General features: G+C 52.1%; 1 protein-coding gene across 1 annotated transcript in view; it reads left to right on the forward strand.

Moving 5' to 3' along the window:
* Positions 1–13,240, forward strand: part of KCNK9 (potassium two pore domain channel subfamily K member 9) — a gene marked incomplete at both ends in the record, with an annotated part of 39,615 nt that extends 26,375 nt beyond the window's left edge. Inside the window, one exon of the mRNA XM_080695240.1 lies at positions 12,432–13,240. Within this exon, the coding sequence (XP_080551366.1) occupies positions 12,432–13,240 (809 nt within the window). The remainder of the gene's footprint in view (positions 1–12,431) is intronic.
* Between the last annotated feature and the right edge of the window lie 3,486 nt (positions 13,241–16,726).

Here is a 16,726-nt window from a genome sequence, read left to right on the forward strand (position 1 = left end):
ATTAAATATGTATTACAGGCCCTTAAACATTACTCCTTTATAAACTGTTCCTCTTTTAAGTTAGGAAGGAAAAGTGTTATAAAATAGATGGATACTTTCATATATTTACCTACATAGTACCTTTTCATGGATTTGAGTGACAGTCCTTTCATTTCGATCTAAAGGACTCCTTTTTAATATTTCTTGCAAGGCAGGTCTACTTGTAATGGAGTCTCTGCTTTTGTTTATCTGGTAGTGTCTTAATTTCCCTTTTATTTTCTGGAGGATAGTTTAGCTGGGGGTAGAATTCTTGGTTGATACTCCCTTTCAGCATTTAAACATGTCATCCCACTGCCTTCTGGCTTCCATGGTTTGGATAAGAAGTCAACTATGGATATTATCGAGTCCATCTACATATGAATTTGCTTTTTTCATTTCTTTCAATATTGTTTTTGCTTAGGATTTTTAATAGTTTAGCTATGATATATATAGGTATGGATCTCTTAGAGTTTATATTTGTTTATCCTTAAGATTGTTGGGTGTGAAGGTTTTAAGTTTGGAAGTTTTTGGTAATTCTCTCTCCAAATATTTTTCTGCCATTTTATCTCATTTAGAGAACTTTTGAGAAAGTAACATTAGATCTTTTGTTATAGCATCATAGGTCTCTGAGGCTCGGTTCATTTTTCATTCTTTTTACTTTTTTCCTTCAAACTGGTTAATCTCAATTGACTTACTCTCGAGTTTACTGATTCTTTCTTCTTCCATTTGGAATTTGCTATTAAGCCTCATAGTAAAATTTTCATTTCAGTTATTATACTTTGAAACCCAGGCTTTTCATTTACAATTTTTTTACAGACTTGAAGTATAATTGACATGTAAAAATCTTTACATTTTTAATATATACAGTGAGTTTAGGGATAAGTCTATACCCATGAAACCATTATGATCATAGGCATATCTTCCCAAAGTGTATTATAACCACTACTGCTACTACTACTACTACTACGTGTGCCATAAGAATACTTAACGTAGGATCTACCCCCTTAATAAATTTTAAATATTCACCTTGTTATTTTTTTAGCTGTAGGCAATCTACATAACTTATTTATCATGTACCTTCCTTTTGTGGAGGAGTTCATTCATGAAGGTTCTTACTTTGCTTTTCTGGAAGGAGGATGAATTTTTGGGACCCCAAAACATACTTTCAGGACTTGGTCACCAGAAGGAATTAGGGTCAGCCAGGCGTGGTGGTGCACACTTGTAATCCTAGTACCTTGGAGGCTGAGACAGGAGGGTTACAGGTTCACGGCCAGCTGCAGCTACTTAGTGAGACCATGTTTCAAAATAAAGAATGAAAAATAGAGCTGGGTGAAAAATAGAGCTTGGAGGTAGAATGTCCCTGGGTTCAGTTCTCAGTTCTAAAAAAAACCAGCGAGATAAAGAAGGAAAGAAAGAAAGAAAGAAAAAAGAAAAAAGCTAGGATCTACTTCAGTTGAATGGAGAGGACGAGGGGAAGAGGGGTCTAAACTCTGCCAGGCACAAGGCTCAGGAGGCCACCCTACCACCAGAAAGTCAACAGAAGAGCCAGGGCTATGGAATCAGAGAATTAGTGTGGGAAAATCAGTGTTCCCATTTATAAGCTGTCTGAGCTGGACTAAGTTACTTGCTTTCCTGGAGTTTCTAGGAGCTGGGAGCAACCACCTCCAGCAGCTGGGAATGTCATGGGCAGACAGATCTTATTGATGCTAGGGTCTTGACCTCTAGCAGGGGACCCAAAAGGTGGTTCTTCAGTTTTGAATCTCTTTACGTGCCCAGCGCAAATCTTGGCACTTAATTGGGTTCTGGCCTTCGCATGTAGAATGAATAAAATTTTAAAGTGCTTTTGGCTAAAACACAAATGGTTATTAGCAGGAAAAAAAAAACGGAGTCCAATGGATTCTGTTTTATGTGAAGAAATTATGGTACATATACTTGAAGTTAAAGAATTAGAAATACATGCATCTTTATGGAAAAGAGAATAGCACACACATTCTATAAGTAGATAAAAGGCACCGCTCATACAGCTTGCCGTCAGCCACGGAGGATGTGCTCCGGGAAGACGCCAAGGCAGAACGACACAGTGCGCTCAGGGCTGCCCCGAGTGGTGGGACTGGGAGGAGTTTTTCTTGCTTACTATTTCTAATGTGATTATCTTCAGTGACCAAGTATTGTTCCTACAAGTAGCATATTAAAAATGGAAAAAAAATCTACAAAGTAGAAAACAAGGATGAATGGCTGGGAGCAGAGGAGATGAGTGGGTCAGGGTTAGAGTGGTAGGGATTTCTCCATTTCTTCTCTCGTTTTGCATTTCGGTTTCTTGAAATGGCTGCAAGGTTAGGTGACTTGCCCAAGGTCACACAGCTGAGACACAGAGGAGGGGCCACCAGGACCCAGGTCTTCTTTGCTTATCGTTACAGAGTAATTATGACCCTTGTGGTTGCTTCCCCGTGGCCATGCCAGCCTGCCCGCTCGCTGGTGGTGTCTGACGCTGGCAGTTGATAGGAATCGGGAGTGACAGATGTCTGTCCACTCCAGCAACTGTCACCCTTGGCTTCGTTGGGAAGGGTATCAAGGACAATGCTCTGGTAGGGCATGGCTTTCTCTTTGTAGGGCTGGGGCTAAGAAGCTTAAATCCCTAGGTATTCCCGTTGGGAGATCTGGCTCCTTTCCATCCACACTATACTGCCATCCCTGGGAATCCATCCGGTTTCCCACCTCACGACAGGCCCACAAGTGGGCATCAGACCCCAAACCCAGCTGATCTGACTTCTTCTGCCTGGTGTGACAGACTTCGCAGCTATGCCAGGCAGCACCAATCTTATTCCTGCCTGAGCGAGGAGAAACTGAGTCCCCAGAGAGAACAGGACCGTACTTCCCCCTGAACCAGGGCTCTGAGTCTAGTGCTTTTACTAGACCTGACCCTGGAAGGTTCAACCACCTTAGAGCTGTCCCTGTGGCCAGCTGGTAGTCCCAGGAGAGCTGTGAGCTAGGAGGGACGTCACCTGCAGTAGCCACAGCAGCTCGGTTGGCCCTTGATTTCCGCAGGGCCAAGACCTGGGCCGGAGCCTGTGCTTCCTGGCAGATTGTGGCCATGTGGGCAGACAGCTTGCTCATCACTGCACATGGGGTTATCTTCTCTGGTCCAGCTTTCCTGGAACAAGAAGGTCCCGAGACCTGATCACTAACACGACATGAGGTTGCCCTCCTGCTCCAAAGCCATCCCTCATCCTTAGACAGCTGGGCGGCCGCTCTAATTGAAAGGGCTTCACAGCTCTGGGGAGAGGAGCTGGGGCCAGCCTCTGCAAACTCAACTACAGAGGGCTGCGGCGCCTTCTCCCTGGAGCCGGAGGATGATGGGACCTTGCCCACCTACTCCCATGCTGACCTGGAGTGGGCAGGGAGCCTGGGGGATGGCCGTCTCTGTGCCTCGGCTCCTCGCCCAGGAAGCGAGGTCCCGCCCCCACCGCAGGTGCCACCCTGGAGCATCTGAGCTGTGGGGTCATCATGGTGACTGACTAGCTCCTGGCAGGGCTCAGCAGTTGTCTTTTGAGAGGAGGAAAGACACAGCGCACATCTCTGCCTTCCTATGTAGAGGAAGGTTGGGGCCGCCAGGTGGACTCCCTGCAGGCAGCACCTGGATAGAATCGTGTGGCGGCTGTCCCTTAGGTGGGCGCATGCCCCCTCCTGCCAGGGCCCCACCCTCCCCCAGACCTCATCCAGATCTGCTTACTTAGCCCTCGAGGCCATCCAAACTTGGCACCACCAGCCCCGAAGTAGGAACTCCTTAACTAGGCCCCATGGGTGCATCCTGCTGAGTGGTCCCCACCCACAGCTGAGGGATAAGAGCGCCACCAGCAGGTGAGGCGAGATGTAGTGGGGAGGGTACCTGTGTTCCGGGCAGCGTATAGCATATGCAAAGGCCTGGGGCACAAACCAGAGGGATGGAATGGAGAGTTTGCTTATGATAGTAACAGGGTGTCTTAGAAACCGAAAGGAGCCAGGGACAGGCCCTGTCTTTAGGGAGGCCCAGGCCCCTTGCTTCAGGATTGTTAGATTTTTTTCCTTCGACATTATAAAAGCCATTAGTGTGATTCACAGCATTTACAGGCTGAAGGACTAAAATATCTGAGAATTAGCTCAGTGTTTCCCATTTCCTATTCTTTTTTTTTTTTGCTTTTTTGCTTTACTGTTCTTTATTTCTAATTGGCACGATCTGATCTGATCGCTCTCCATGTGCATCAGAACACCAGTGTCTTAGGGTGATGCTCCAGCAAGCCTTGGGTGGAGACCAGGTGCTGGGCCAGGGTCCCCGCGGCCACGCAGATCGGGAGCAGGCAGGCTGAGCCTCAGCCTGGGTTTTTCCACTCTGCTCTGCAGATGCGGGGACACCTCAGGTTGCTGCTATGTAAGGGAGGGCCTGGCAGGGCCTGAGGGGCCAGGGCGCTGGGCTGGGTGCACCCCTGCACATCAGTGTGTGTGTCAGTGCACGAGCGTGCACGTGTGTCCTCTCCTGCTGCAGCACTTTCAGAAGACGTCGAGGCAGGGCAGTTTCACAGTATTGAGGATGCCCGTGCCAGGCACACGACATGGCTGGAGTCGCCTGTTGCTATTAGTAAGAAGGCAGACGGGCCAGGGTCTTGGCGACTTTCTCCAGCAGTGTCTTGTCAGATGTGTATCCAGATATGTCTGCACACACACGGGCTCCGGTACATCCTTCTGCTCAGGGGGCTCCTCTAAGATAGCATGGCGAATCTGGCAGAGACCTCATTTTCTCACCTATAAAAATGGGCATGCCTGCCCCCACCTGACCGACCAACTCCCTGTGACGAGAGCCTGGAGACAAAGAGCTTTGTGACCTGTCCGCCCCTGCCACCAGGCGAGGGGCTCTGGGGTCTTTTTTAATGACGCAGCAGCTGGGTGGGTGGGGACAGTAGCCGCTGCTTTCTCTTCGTCATCCACACACACTAGGGAATGGTTCATGTTGAGCACCTGTTAGGAGCTGGGTGGGCAGCAGCTACATCCAGATGTTACAGGTAGAATGTGGTGCAGGACCCCCTCCTGTCAGAGACCCCACAGGTCAGCAGGGCTCTGCTCCAGCAGGCACTCAGGAACCCGGGTGCCCAGCAGCGCAAGGCTCCACCCTCCTCTACGGGAGTCCCCGCCATCTTGGGAGAGCAAAGTGGAGAGAAGACAGTTCACCTGCGTCACACGACCACATCGTGCCTATCTGCAAGGGGTGCTGGGCCCCGCTGCGTGGCCAGGAGCAGGAGAGGGTGCATCTGTGGGTGGGCGTGGCGGTCTCTGCAGAATCATTGCTTCCTGACCAAACAGGGGTCCCTCAGTGCAGGAGGCCCCGGCCACATCTGCATCCCTCCGACTCGAGCCCTGCTGCCCCTGAGCTGGACCTGGAGCAGATCAGTAGAGCAGCCATGGGCCTGGTGGCACCGCGCAGGGTCAGACGTCATGCAGCCTCATGAGGCGCTGGGTGCCGCTGGTCTCCAGGTGCTTGTTGGGAGGCAGAAACCCCTCCTGACCCACCGCCCTGCAGTGGGGCGCAGTTATTCCTGTCCAGAAAACATCGAGGTGTGGGGGCGGTGGCTCCTAAGTCACACATGGGACGCCCTCTCTCCCCTTGCCTCGGCTATCAGATGTTCCCAGAGGCCCAGCCTTTGAGGGTGCCTGCTTTTTGCTGTGGGCGTGTTCTTGCCCTGGCCTCTGTACCTTGGCTCGATTTCAAATTTTCTTATTCTACCAGAGATTATTTTTTCAAACATCGGCTGAATTTTACATTATTTTTGCTCTGTACTTTATATGTTTCTCCATCCAGTTTTACCAGGCTCTTTTTGGGGGTGGGGGAGGGAGGAAGACAGAAATGGAAGGAACAGAGAGATGTCCTGGCAAGGAGGGAGGGGGCCCGCAGGACACGGGCAGGCTCCTGTCCAGCTCCTTGGCCAGCTAGAAACTGGGAGCAGTACACCCGTCGTGTCCAAGTGGCCGAGACCAGGGACTTGGGATCAGAGCTGATCAGCTGACTTGAGGGCCAGGAAGGGCACTCAGGACCATCTTCCCTCCCATGCTGCAGGGATAACACAGCTTACCTTGCCAAAGACATCCTTTCTCCCCAGCACAAATGCATTAAGCGATGCGTGAACCCTTTTCTCTCCCTTTCTGGTATTGAGTATGCCCTTATACATGGCAGACATTAGGATTATTGCTATAATTTTTTCAATGCCAAGATGCATTGACTGATGGTAGTCTGAGAGAAAACTGATCGAGACACATTTTCGTTTATAAAAACGAGTGGTTCTATGATGTCCTGGGCTGGTCCTGGAGGACAACACAGGCCTCTGGGGCCCTTGCACCCGTGCCCCCGTTTCTGAAAATGCCCGCCAGAGGGCGCCCTCACACCTTCGGTCGCAGGGATCCGGAGGGAGGAGGCGGGGCTTCCTGGTCCTGCTTTTTATGGGTGGTCCAGGAACCTCTTCCCAAAGCACACTCCCTCGGATGGTAGAGGACCTCCAGCCTCTCCCAGGATGGGATTAGGAGCCCAAAATGCTTGGGGGCGGGGCAGGGAGCCTGGCCGCTGGCGGGAGGAGGTCACTGGAGCGCCCGTCCTGGTGGGAGTCCCAGAAGGAAGGGGCGACTGGACCTAGAGCACAGGCTCCTCGCAGGGGCTCCAGGCTGCTCCAGTCCTAGGGGAAGCAGGTGCCAGGCCCGGTGGGGAGGGGGCTTCGCTCCAGGCCTCCCAGGGGGCCAGAGAGGAGAAAGGACAGGCCTACTGTTACCCCTGTGCTCTGCACACCTGCATGCTAAAGATAGTTTTAGGTCAACCCCCCCCCCCCCCCCCCCCGCCAAGACATAAAATAAAACTTAAAGTGAATTTTTTGGAAATAAGCATTTGAAGAACTACTCTTTCATGACATACAAATTGCAGTCTGCCAGATTTCCCTGCAGAGAACAGAGGGCCAGACCTGTGAACAAGCACTCCCCGGGGCCTCGGGGTTCCTGGGGAACCGGCAAGGGCTGGGCACCAGGAACTGGGGCCAGGTGGACTTGGAGGGTGCCCAGGCAGGCCGCCCCGGAGGGACCTGGGGGAGTCTCAGCTGTCCCTGTGTGCCAGGGAGAGCGCCTCCTGCTGCCACGTGAGCATCTGTGGATTGGAGCTGGCTGACAATCCCCACATCACAGGGCCGTCAGATGGTGAATTCCATGGGGGGGGGAGAGGAGTCTTGCCCAGGGGAGCCCCAGCATGCTCTGGGCTCCCTCTTCTCCCTGCTCTGCCTCTAGAGTGTGTGAACTCTTGTTTTAGACCAACCATGACCTGTTTTTTGTCTGGCCTATGCTTCAGAATGTTTAATTAGACACTAATTAAATTCCACGTTTAAAAAAATCCATATTTTCAGCTTCTCTTTAAACTCAGGAAATTGGGTCATCCCAGCCCACAGTCTTGACTGCAGGGCGGGAGCAGCTGTTTCCTTGAGAGGACCTGGCTGTCCAGCTGGCCACTGTCTGGGTCACCACAGACGGGGTCACCTCCCCAAAGTCTCTTCCGCAGATCTGATGTGGTGTGTAAGAGGAGCCAAGGGCTGCGGGGGCCTGTGACTTGCCAAGCACATTGTTAACCGTGCAGCTCGGTGTAGTGCTATATTAGTATAGGTACTCCTGGTTGGGTGTTAATTATAATCGAAACACTGAAGCTAAAAGATTTATTAGAGGACAGATTGGAACATTGGTAGGGCTGCCTCTGGGATGGGCCCAAACACCGGGGAAGAATGGCTTCCTTCTTACTGGGATCAGGTATATTTTCTTTCTGTGATGGGGGTTTATCCTCTTGATAGCAACATGACTGCAGAGGCTCCAGACCTCACACTCTGGCACCCTTTAGGTCTCCCGGGAACAAACAGAAGCCTTTGTTTCAGCAAGAGTCTGATTGGTTCAGGGTGTAGCTGATGACCCAATCAGAGCCCAAAAGAAGCACCAGAGCCCCACTTTCTACCCCCAGACCCAATAAAAGTGAGGTTTACTATTTCCCTCCTCTAGCTCTCCTCCTAAGGAAAGACAGAGGCTATTCATTCTGTTACGTGACTGCAGAGATATAAAGGTATCCTCTCCACAAAGCCTCTACCAGGATAGATGAGACCTACTGTATACGGTCACAGGACTTGCAAACCAGGCTGGGGACACAGTGCCTGAGATGAAGCCAGGTTGGGCTTGGGGCCGTTGTGGGCTGGCGGGGACTTGTAGGCAGGCCTTGGAGGGTGGACATCATTGCACAGAGAGGTACCCCTCTAGGTTCCAAGGGCCTCCATGTCTGACCAAAGGACCCACAGAGCTGCATCAAGGTGGGGCCCTCCCTCCCCAGAGCTCACAGGCTGGCCGGGGTAGTGGGAAGGGAAGGAACAACCCCCACTGGTCTGGACCAGTCGGCATGCGTGGGTGAGGAGGAGTAGGTCTGGGTGGTGTGAGGCCTTGGGTTTGGGAACAGAAGGAAGCCCAGGATATCAGCCAGTGACAGTCTCTGAAGGCTGACATGAACTCGTGGGCACCGGCAGGCCTCCCCAAGAGTCTGAACAGCCTACATGAGACTCAGCTCCAGGCCGGCCCAGCTCTAGTCCATGAACCAGAGGTCATTCAGGGTGGGGTGGTTCTCATTCCTGTTCCATGACTTGGGTCCTATTTCCATCCTCAGCAGATGCAGCTGGCTTACCAGTTAGGGTCTGTCTCTCCAGAAAACAGGTGGCTCTCACACTAAGCGTGACTTGACTCAGAAGCTTCTGGAAAGCGTGGGCTAGGTCAAGGGAAAGCACAGAGGTATGGAGCCTGGGACCAGCAGTTGTATACTGCAAGCCCACTGTGCATGCAGCCAATGGCCACGGTCCTCCCGTCCCCTCTGCCTTCCGTCTCCTCCTGGGGCTCACATGGGATTGACTGGAAGCCAGAGACACAATGGGGATAGGGCCGAGAGGAGGGTGGTAGAGATAGGAGCACCAGGCAGGAGCCCTGATGAGCTCCCTGCAGGTCCTGCAACTCACCCCTCACTCTAGAGACAAGAGCCTTGTTCCTAGGCCACTGGCTCCTAGGAAGCTTACGTGCATGGCCCTGAACCCTGGTGGCTGTATTCCCCCGCACCTGCGTCTCACTAAAGGCGCGTCAGCAGTGTGATGGACCAGCGAGATATCAATGGGTTGATCATGACCAAGCTCGACCATTCCAGAGTAGGATGGCACAGGAGAACAGACATAGCCTGAGATGGGACCTGCAGGTAGGTGTGCTGTTGTCCAGACCAGGTGAAGGCCAGCTGCTTCTGATCATCTTTACTGCCGGGGTGGGGGAGCCTGGCACCTGGTGCAGCTTTTGACCCAGAGAAGCGTATTGGATAATTCTTGTAAGTATTTCCCACCCAGCACGGTGAGCATCACCTCTTAAAGTTCCCGGCAGTTTCCTGCTTTTCTCCCACATCCGTCTGGCATGTGTGTCAGCTGCACAGGTGAGCTGCGTGGAGAAGCAGTGGGATTCTCACCTGCACGCTTTATGTTTACCTGCTCACTTGCCAAGATGCGCTTCAGTCTTTCCTGAAGACACAGCTTCCCATCTGGTACCTTTCCCCCTAACCCTGCCATGAGCTCTGCTGGTAATAAATTTGCGTAGATCCAGAATCTGAAAATGCCTGAATTCTTGAAGTTCTTTTTTTTTTTTTTTTTTTTGTGGTGCTGGGGGTGGAACCCAGAGGTGTTTTACCTCCGGGCTATACTCCCAGACCTATTTTCTATTTTATTTGGAAACAGGGTCTCACTAAGTTGCTGAGAGCCTCACTAATTAGCTGAGGCTGGCTTTGAACCTGTGGGACCCTCCTGTCTCGGCCTCCCAAGCGCTGGGATTACAAGCGTGTGCCACCACGCCTAGCTAGAAGTTCTTTTTTAAAATAGGATTCTGAGCCGGGCGTGGTGGCGCATGCTTGTAATCCCCACGCTTGGGAGGCAGAGACAGGAGGATCGCGCAGGTTCGAAGCCAGCCGTGCGAGCTGGCTTAGGATACCCTGTTTCCAAATAAAAATGTAAAAATAGGTCTGGGAGTGTAGCCTGGAGGTAGAAGGGTTTCCAGGAACCCCAGTACCACCAAAAAAATAAATAAATAAATAAAAATAAAAAAATAAAATAGGATTCTGGGCTAGACTCTTCTAGCTCTTTCAAGATGCGCTTCCACTCTTTTCTGGCTGTCATTGTTGAGGGTCTGAAGTCAGCAGTGCTCACATTGTCCCTGTGTGTATGCAATCACCTCTGGCTGCTTTTGGGTGGGTCTCTTGGGTTTTCAGCAGTTTATGGTTTTCTTTGTGTTTATCCTGCGTGGGGTTCACTGAGCTCCTGGAATCTGTAGATTCGTCTTTCTCTACATTTGGTTAATTTAACCTATTATCTATCCCCCCCCCGTTTCTCACCCCTCTCTTTCTGAGATGCCCTTTGATATTAGCAGGGCCCCGAGGCTTTGGGCATTATTTCCCATCCACTATTCTTCTCTTTCCAGATGGGAAAGCTGAACATCTCAGCTTTCCTTCTTCCCCATTCTATCTTCTCGAGCCTAGCTCCATCTTTGCATCCTGCCGTCTCTCTTTTGTAAGGTCCAGGGTCCCCAAGGGGTCATGGGTCATAGGTCAGTTCTGGCTGGGGTGGTGGTATTGAGGACCAGAGGGGTAGAAGAGGCCTCCTGAAGCATGGATGCCATCTCTATCAAGAGCGTGGCCGGGGCCAGCTGGTCTTGGCACCTACTCATACCAACGGAGCGACTGAACTTCAGGTGGGGAGGCCCCGGCCGAGGCCGGCTAGTGCTCGCTGGTCTCAGCAGGGATGCCCTACAACCGCCTCTGGAGACATTTCACGTAACATATGAAGAAACCTGGGTCCAGAGAGGTTCTCACTTGGCCCCACATGAGAACTTTAGTTAACTGACCGAGTAGGTGACAGGGCAGAACTAGAGATGGCGGGCACCACATCTGTCTTCCAAAGTCTGAGTCTAAACATTGTCCCTGATCCAGGGATGTTCTGGGTAGCATCCATTCTGGAACCTGGACTACCAGCCTATTGAGCCTGCTGTTTCTTCTGCCATATTGTGCAGGCCCTATCCTGGCCCTGACATTGAGCTGACCAGCTGGGTGACCTTGGCACACAAGCCCACAGCTCTAGCACCATCGGCCCCTGTTGGTGAGCAAGCGGAGGCCTGGCTTTGCATGGCTGCTGAGGGGGATCAGAGATGGGGCGTGCTGTGAAGATCCATTAGGCGTTTCAGCCATTCCTCCACATGGAGGGCCTTTGAGGGTCATTTCTTCTTTTCTAGTAAAGCTGTATTCACACAGTGATACCAATTCACTCACTCCTATATTAGAGATAGATTCTGCCTTTTAGGTATTGTCTAGGTGTGTACAGCAGTGAACAAGACAGGTAATAGCTTTTGTCCCCGCAGGTTTGGGACCCTCTGCCATTACCACCCTTGATTCGAAGTCTTGCTTTTAGACTTATTACTGGCGGCTGAAAATTCTGGGCTTGACTTCTCGTTCCAAAGAAGTCAAGTTACCCCACTCCTAAGCCACTGGCTCCATTTTCTCATTGGCAATGTTGGAATCGTTGCACCTTTTTCCTGGGTCATTAGGGGCTTAGGGGTCCCCTTAGTGTCTGGCCCACGGACTTACTCTTTGAATATTCTGTCTTCCTGTGGCTCTTTGGTGGGCACGGCTCTCATTTTCTCCTGTAGTTTTGGTATTTTTGCCATTTTCTCTGTAGTAAATATGCTGTTTTCCTTTAAAAAATGTGTGGCTCTAAGGAAAATGCCCTGTACAACCCTCCTCTCCCCATGTTGAATCCCGAGTGATTTTATTTGGTCAATTTTCTTTTTCCTAAGAGACATCCTGGGCTGAGAAGCTATTAGCCGAGATGCTTTGGGGCCTGTGGTGTTTGGGGTCTTTTCAGATTCGGGGATATTCTCATGTACTATGGGGGTATGGCGTCTTGGAGCGTGACGTCTTGGGGATGTGGCCCAAGTCTAGACGTGAAATTCACTGACATTTCCTGTACACCTTACACACAGGGAATTTTATATACACTTAGTAACGGCATCGAAGTTCTGCAGCCTGAAATTTTCCACGTGCGGTAGGGTGTTGGCTCTCAAAGTTTTGGCCAGCGACCACTCTGGATCTCAGATCAGGGGTGCTTCCACTGTACCCCCCAACCCCTTCCCCATCCTCCCCCAATACTTAGGTCACTAAAAACAACCGCCTGGTGCCCTCTTCTTTCTCCCTTTCTGTCCTCACCCCCTCCCAGATAGACGGCCCCAGCGGCCGAGGTGGTCTAAGTCCCATCCCTCCCAACCTGGACGCTCGGCGCCTCTCTGACCAGCGTCCCCTCCTCTTCTCGTCCCTCCTGCAGGATACGGACACGCGGCCCCGGGCACCGACGCGGGCAAGGCCTTCTGCATGTTCTACGCCGTGCTGGGCATCCCGCTGACGCTGGTCATGTTCCAGAGCCTGGGCGAGCGCATGAACACCTTCGTGCGCTACCTGCTGAAGCGCATCAAGAAGTGCTGCGGCATGCGCAACACCGAGGTGTCCATGGAGAACATGGTCACGGTGGGCTTCTTCTCCTGCATGGGCACGCTGTGCCTCGGGGCGGCCGCCTTCTCCCAGTGCGAGGAGTGGAGCTTCTTCCACGCCTACTACTACTGCTTCATCACCCTGACCACCATCGGCTTCGGCGACTACGTGGCGCTGCAGAGCAAGGGCGCGCTGCAGAGGAAGCCCTTCTACGTGGCCTTCAGCTTCATGTACATCCTGGTGGGGCTGACCGTCATCGGCGCCTTCCTCAACCTGGTGGTCCTGCGGTTCCTGACCATGAACGGCGACGACGAGCGGCGAGAGGACGAGGACCCCGCGGCCCTCCCCGCCAACCCCGCGGGCGCCGAGGATGGCCAGCCCCTCCGCCGCCGCCGCCGCGCCCGCCCCGAGGCCAGCAACCTGCGCTCCTCCGTGTGCGCCTGCTCCTGCTTCCGCCGCCGACCCAGCGTGACCATCAAGTTGACGCCCCCCACCTTGCCCTCCATCTCGTACCGGGTCGAGGAGATCTCCCCGAGCGCCCTGAAGAACAGCCTGCTGCCGTCGCCCATGAGCTCCGTGTCGCCCGGGGTGCACAGCTGCGCCGAGAGCCACCACCGCCTGATGCGCCGCCGCAAGTCCGTCTAGGCGCGGTCGCGCGGATGTAAGTTCCATCGGCCCCACTCGCCTTTCCTCCTTATTTATATCTTTCATTATGATTACAGCCATCAACCATCACTTTCTCTCTCCCCTTCTTTCAATTTCTTCCTCACCTTTCCAGCCAGGCAGAGCAGTCCAAAGGGACACTAGAGGCCCATTCTTCTCTGAAACTCGCATCTGACATGGAGCATGGATTCCCCCCGCCCCACCCCTCCCCAGCGGCCTTTGCCTTACATTTCTCCCCTCCCCGCCACCTTCCTCTGGGGTGGCTTTCCTAGGACAGGTGAGACCAAGAGCACCAAGACAGCTCAGAGGACACCCACCCCGACGCTGACTGCCTCTCACCAAGACAGAGCCTTTGACGCCACCCCTAGGGGTGGGCCTCACTAACTCGTCTCTTTTCCTCTGGAGGACTGGGTGGCTGTGTGTACGTGTGTACAGCGTGCGTGTGTGTGTGTGTGTGTGTGCCCTTCTGTGCACAGGTGTGTTGTGTGACACCAAGGAGAGTACAGGTACTCATTTTCCTTTCCCCTCACACAAGACAAAACCCACAAGGGTTTTCTCATCTTACCAAACAACCATGTCCCTAAAAGCAGCCTGCACCCAGCACCTCCCCCCCGCCCCGATAGTTATTAACTTTCTGGGGAGGTGGGGGGCAAGATGACATGGATCATTTTAGCTTGCCAGTTTAAGAAAAAAGACCATGACAAGGCGGGCACGTTGTAAAACTGGCATGCCTGAGCAACACGGGAAGCTAAAATGGGATGGGCGAGGCAAAGCCAGCCACTCCTCCATCACACACAGCTTTAGTTTCTCGTCACCGGTTCCAACAATTTGCTGAGCGGCTGGAATTGTCGGGGGAAGCCGGAAAATTGTTGGAACCCCAGAGTATCTATTTTATTACGTCCCCCTTTGCTGATGTTGATGACCTCGTGCAGCAACTACCTGCACGAGTGAGAGTTCTAGTTTTGGAAAGCTTGGATGAGAACGGGTATTGGTATGTGGTTACGGTTTCTTTTCCTAAAGAATAAGAAGAGTGACAGTGAATTCCCCCCTTAAAGTATATACATATATTTCAGAAAAGATTGTCTTTAAATGCATTTGATTTGTACATAAGGGAAAGCTCACGTTGGTCTCAGGAAGAGTTGAGAGGCTGTACCTTGGCCTACTGGGAAACTTGCCCATCTCAGGGGATGTTTTTGTGTAGGGAGTGGAGAAATTCCTCCCCATACTCAATAGGAGTGGACCCCTATGGGAAAATATGCCAATCCCTTGGGGGACAGTTCAGGCTAGAGAATATGGCACACAGTAGGCCCTTACGATGGCAGGAACGTAGGGCAGTTTGACCTCCACGCTCACTGAGGGGACTTTATTTCTCTCATCACCATCCCTGCCATTTCTAAGAGTCACTCATTCACTCATCCCCCACCCCACCCCCTTTTCGTACACTGGAAGTTCCTGGCTCCTGGATGGAAATATCTTTGGCTGCACCACTCAGAAGGAGCACGCGTATTGGCCTGCAGGATTTCTTAAAAGGACGCAGCACCCAAATGCTACCAGTCTTGAGCATGTGTGCCACTGGGCTGAAACCAGGAGCATTGCGACTCCCTGGAAGGCGATGCATGCACTTTAATTCTACGTCCCGTGTTGAAATGTCCCCTTCGCCTAGGACACAGGACCTTCAAAAGGAGTCTGTGAACCTCAGACTCTCTTGGCCAAAGTTGACAGTTATCAACTCACTGGACGCTCCATGTAGGGCGCCGAGTTCTGTCCAGAGACTAGAAGCAGTTGCTCTTGAATTCTTTTGTCTCTGAAGAGATCGTTGGCTCTAGGTCATAGGTGTGAAAACGCCGATGCACACTTGCAGAGGACTTGATACTGCCTGGAGAACATGTAGGACTTCTGACAACCTTTGTAAGATTTGCCCTCAAGTGGGGGTGTGTGTGAGATGATCTCTGATCTTTACATGGCACTTGGAGGATGAAGGATCCGCTCAGTATCCCAGAGCGGGTCCTCAGCAGCACTGAGACGGCAGTCTCAGTCCCGACCCCACAAGGGTTCAAAGTACCAACTCCATGACACTAAGATGTGCTCACCCAGCCCTCTGATGAGGGGACCTGCCTCTGCGTCTCTGCAGGGCACACGCTGGGTCTGGAGTCAGCCAGAGGGACTCAGCCCACTCCCTCTTAGAGCTGGCTCCTCAGTAAGTAGCTACATAAAGTGATCATGCAGTGGTCATTCTTCTGCTTGATTACTCCAAGTGAGAGGGAGCTCCTCTCTCCCCATGGAGATATAGAGAACAGTCTATATTCTCACAGGGTTGACTCCCTTTTTTGTAGGAATAGGATTGTAGGAAGAAGTCCTTTTTCTCCTTAAGTGCTGACCACTGACAGAAGGATCTGAGCCAGCTCAGGCTCTGTCATGATTCTGTATCTCTCCCATGCCCGTCCGCTGACAGCCAAGTCCTCCACAGGATGTCAGACATCCAGGGGATTCAGGGGCTGGGACTGAACTTGGTCCACTTCGCTGTGAAGTGGGTCTTTTCTCAGATGGTCCATCTGCTCCCTTTCATGGGACCAGGCCCAGGAGTCCACTAGGCACAGCCAATCTCCTGGGGTAAAGGTAGGGGGGAGGTCATGGCCTCCAGCACTCTTCTTTCTCGATAGATGGAGCGGGCATCTCGGCTGAGAGCCCAGCACGCAGCCACCAGTGGTCAGGGAGCCTCTCTGAGTTGAGGAGGCTCAGCCCGCCTTGTTCGTCTTCAGAGGAGATGGAAACCTGTCTGAGGTTATGTGGCCAGAACCTAACCAGAGTTCTTCAAAGTCTATCTTTCTACTGTTGTCTTGACTGATTTTGCTGTTGCTATCGTGTATGGCCTGCCAAAGATTTCCTGTTACTGTACTTCTTCGTGTTTCTGGCCCAGGCCTCTTCCTCCCTTCTCCACTTGGCAATCCCTCACTTTCAGCCAAGTGATTATCGTGCCCTCCTCCAGTTATTGTACCCTTCCCCTTCAGCGAGGTAGAGGAGGTCACACCAGGTTGTCTGGCTCTGGGCTGGAGCCCCTGTTAGGATGAGTTCAAGGAGAGCTGCCTTCTCCCAGAAACAAGAAGGCTGCCTTGCTGCCCCCGTCCCTCCCCGTCAAAATGCCGTGTAAATACTTGAGATATCTGAATCACTTGAACTCTTCACTAGGAGATCTCCATCTTTAATTCATCAAAGACAGAGGGCAGCTGGACAATGGAGTTGATGATCCCAGAGCCCTGGGCTCGCTGCTTTTCTAGAGAGCATCCCATTTTGGTCTTCAAAGCACCCATCCCAGGTGGAAGGTGCCATTTTGACCGTCAGCCTGTTTACGTAGACATGAACCGACATCTCTGAGTTCTGAGATTCCCGCTTAGCCTCAGCTATGCCCAGGTCTTTCTGCTTGCACCACTCTGGTTTGAAAGTGAGGCAGCAGCCTCTCACTGTAGAAAG

Source organism: Muscardinus avellanarius (genome assembly GCF_963383645.1).
Source record: "Muscardinus avellanarius genome assembly, chromosome: 4".
In the NCBI taxonomy this organism is placed as follows: Eukaryota; Metazoa; Chordata; class Mammalia; order Rodentia; family Gliridae; genus Muscardinus; species Muscardinus avellanarius.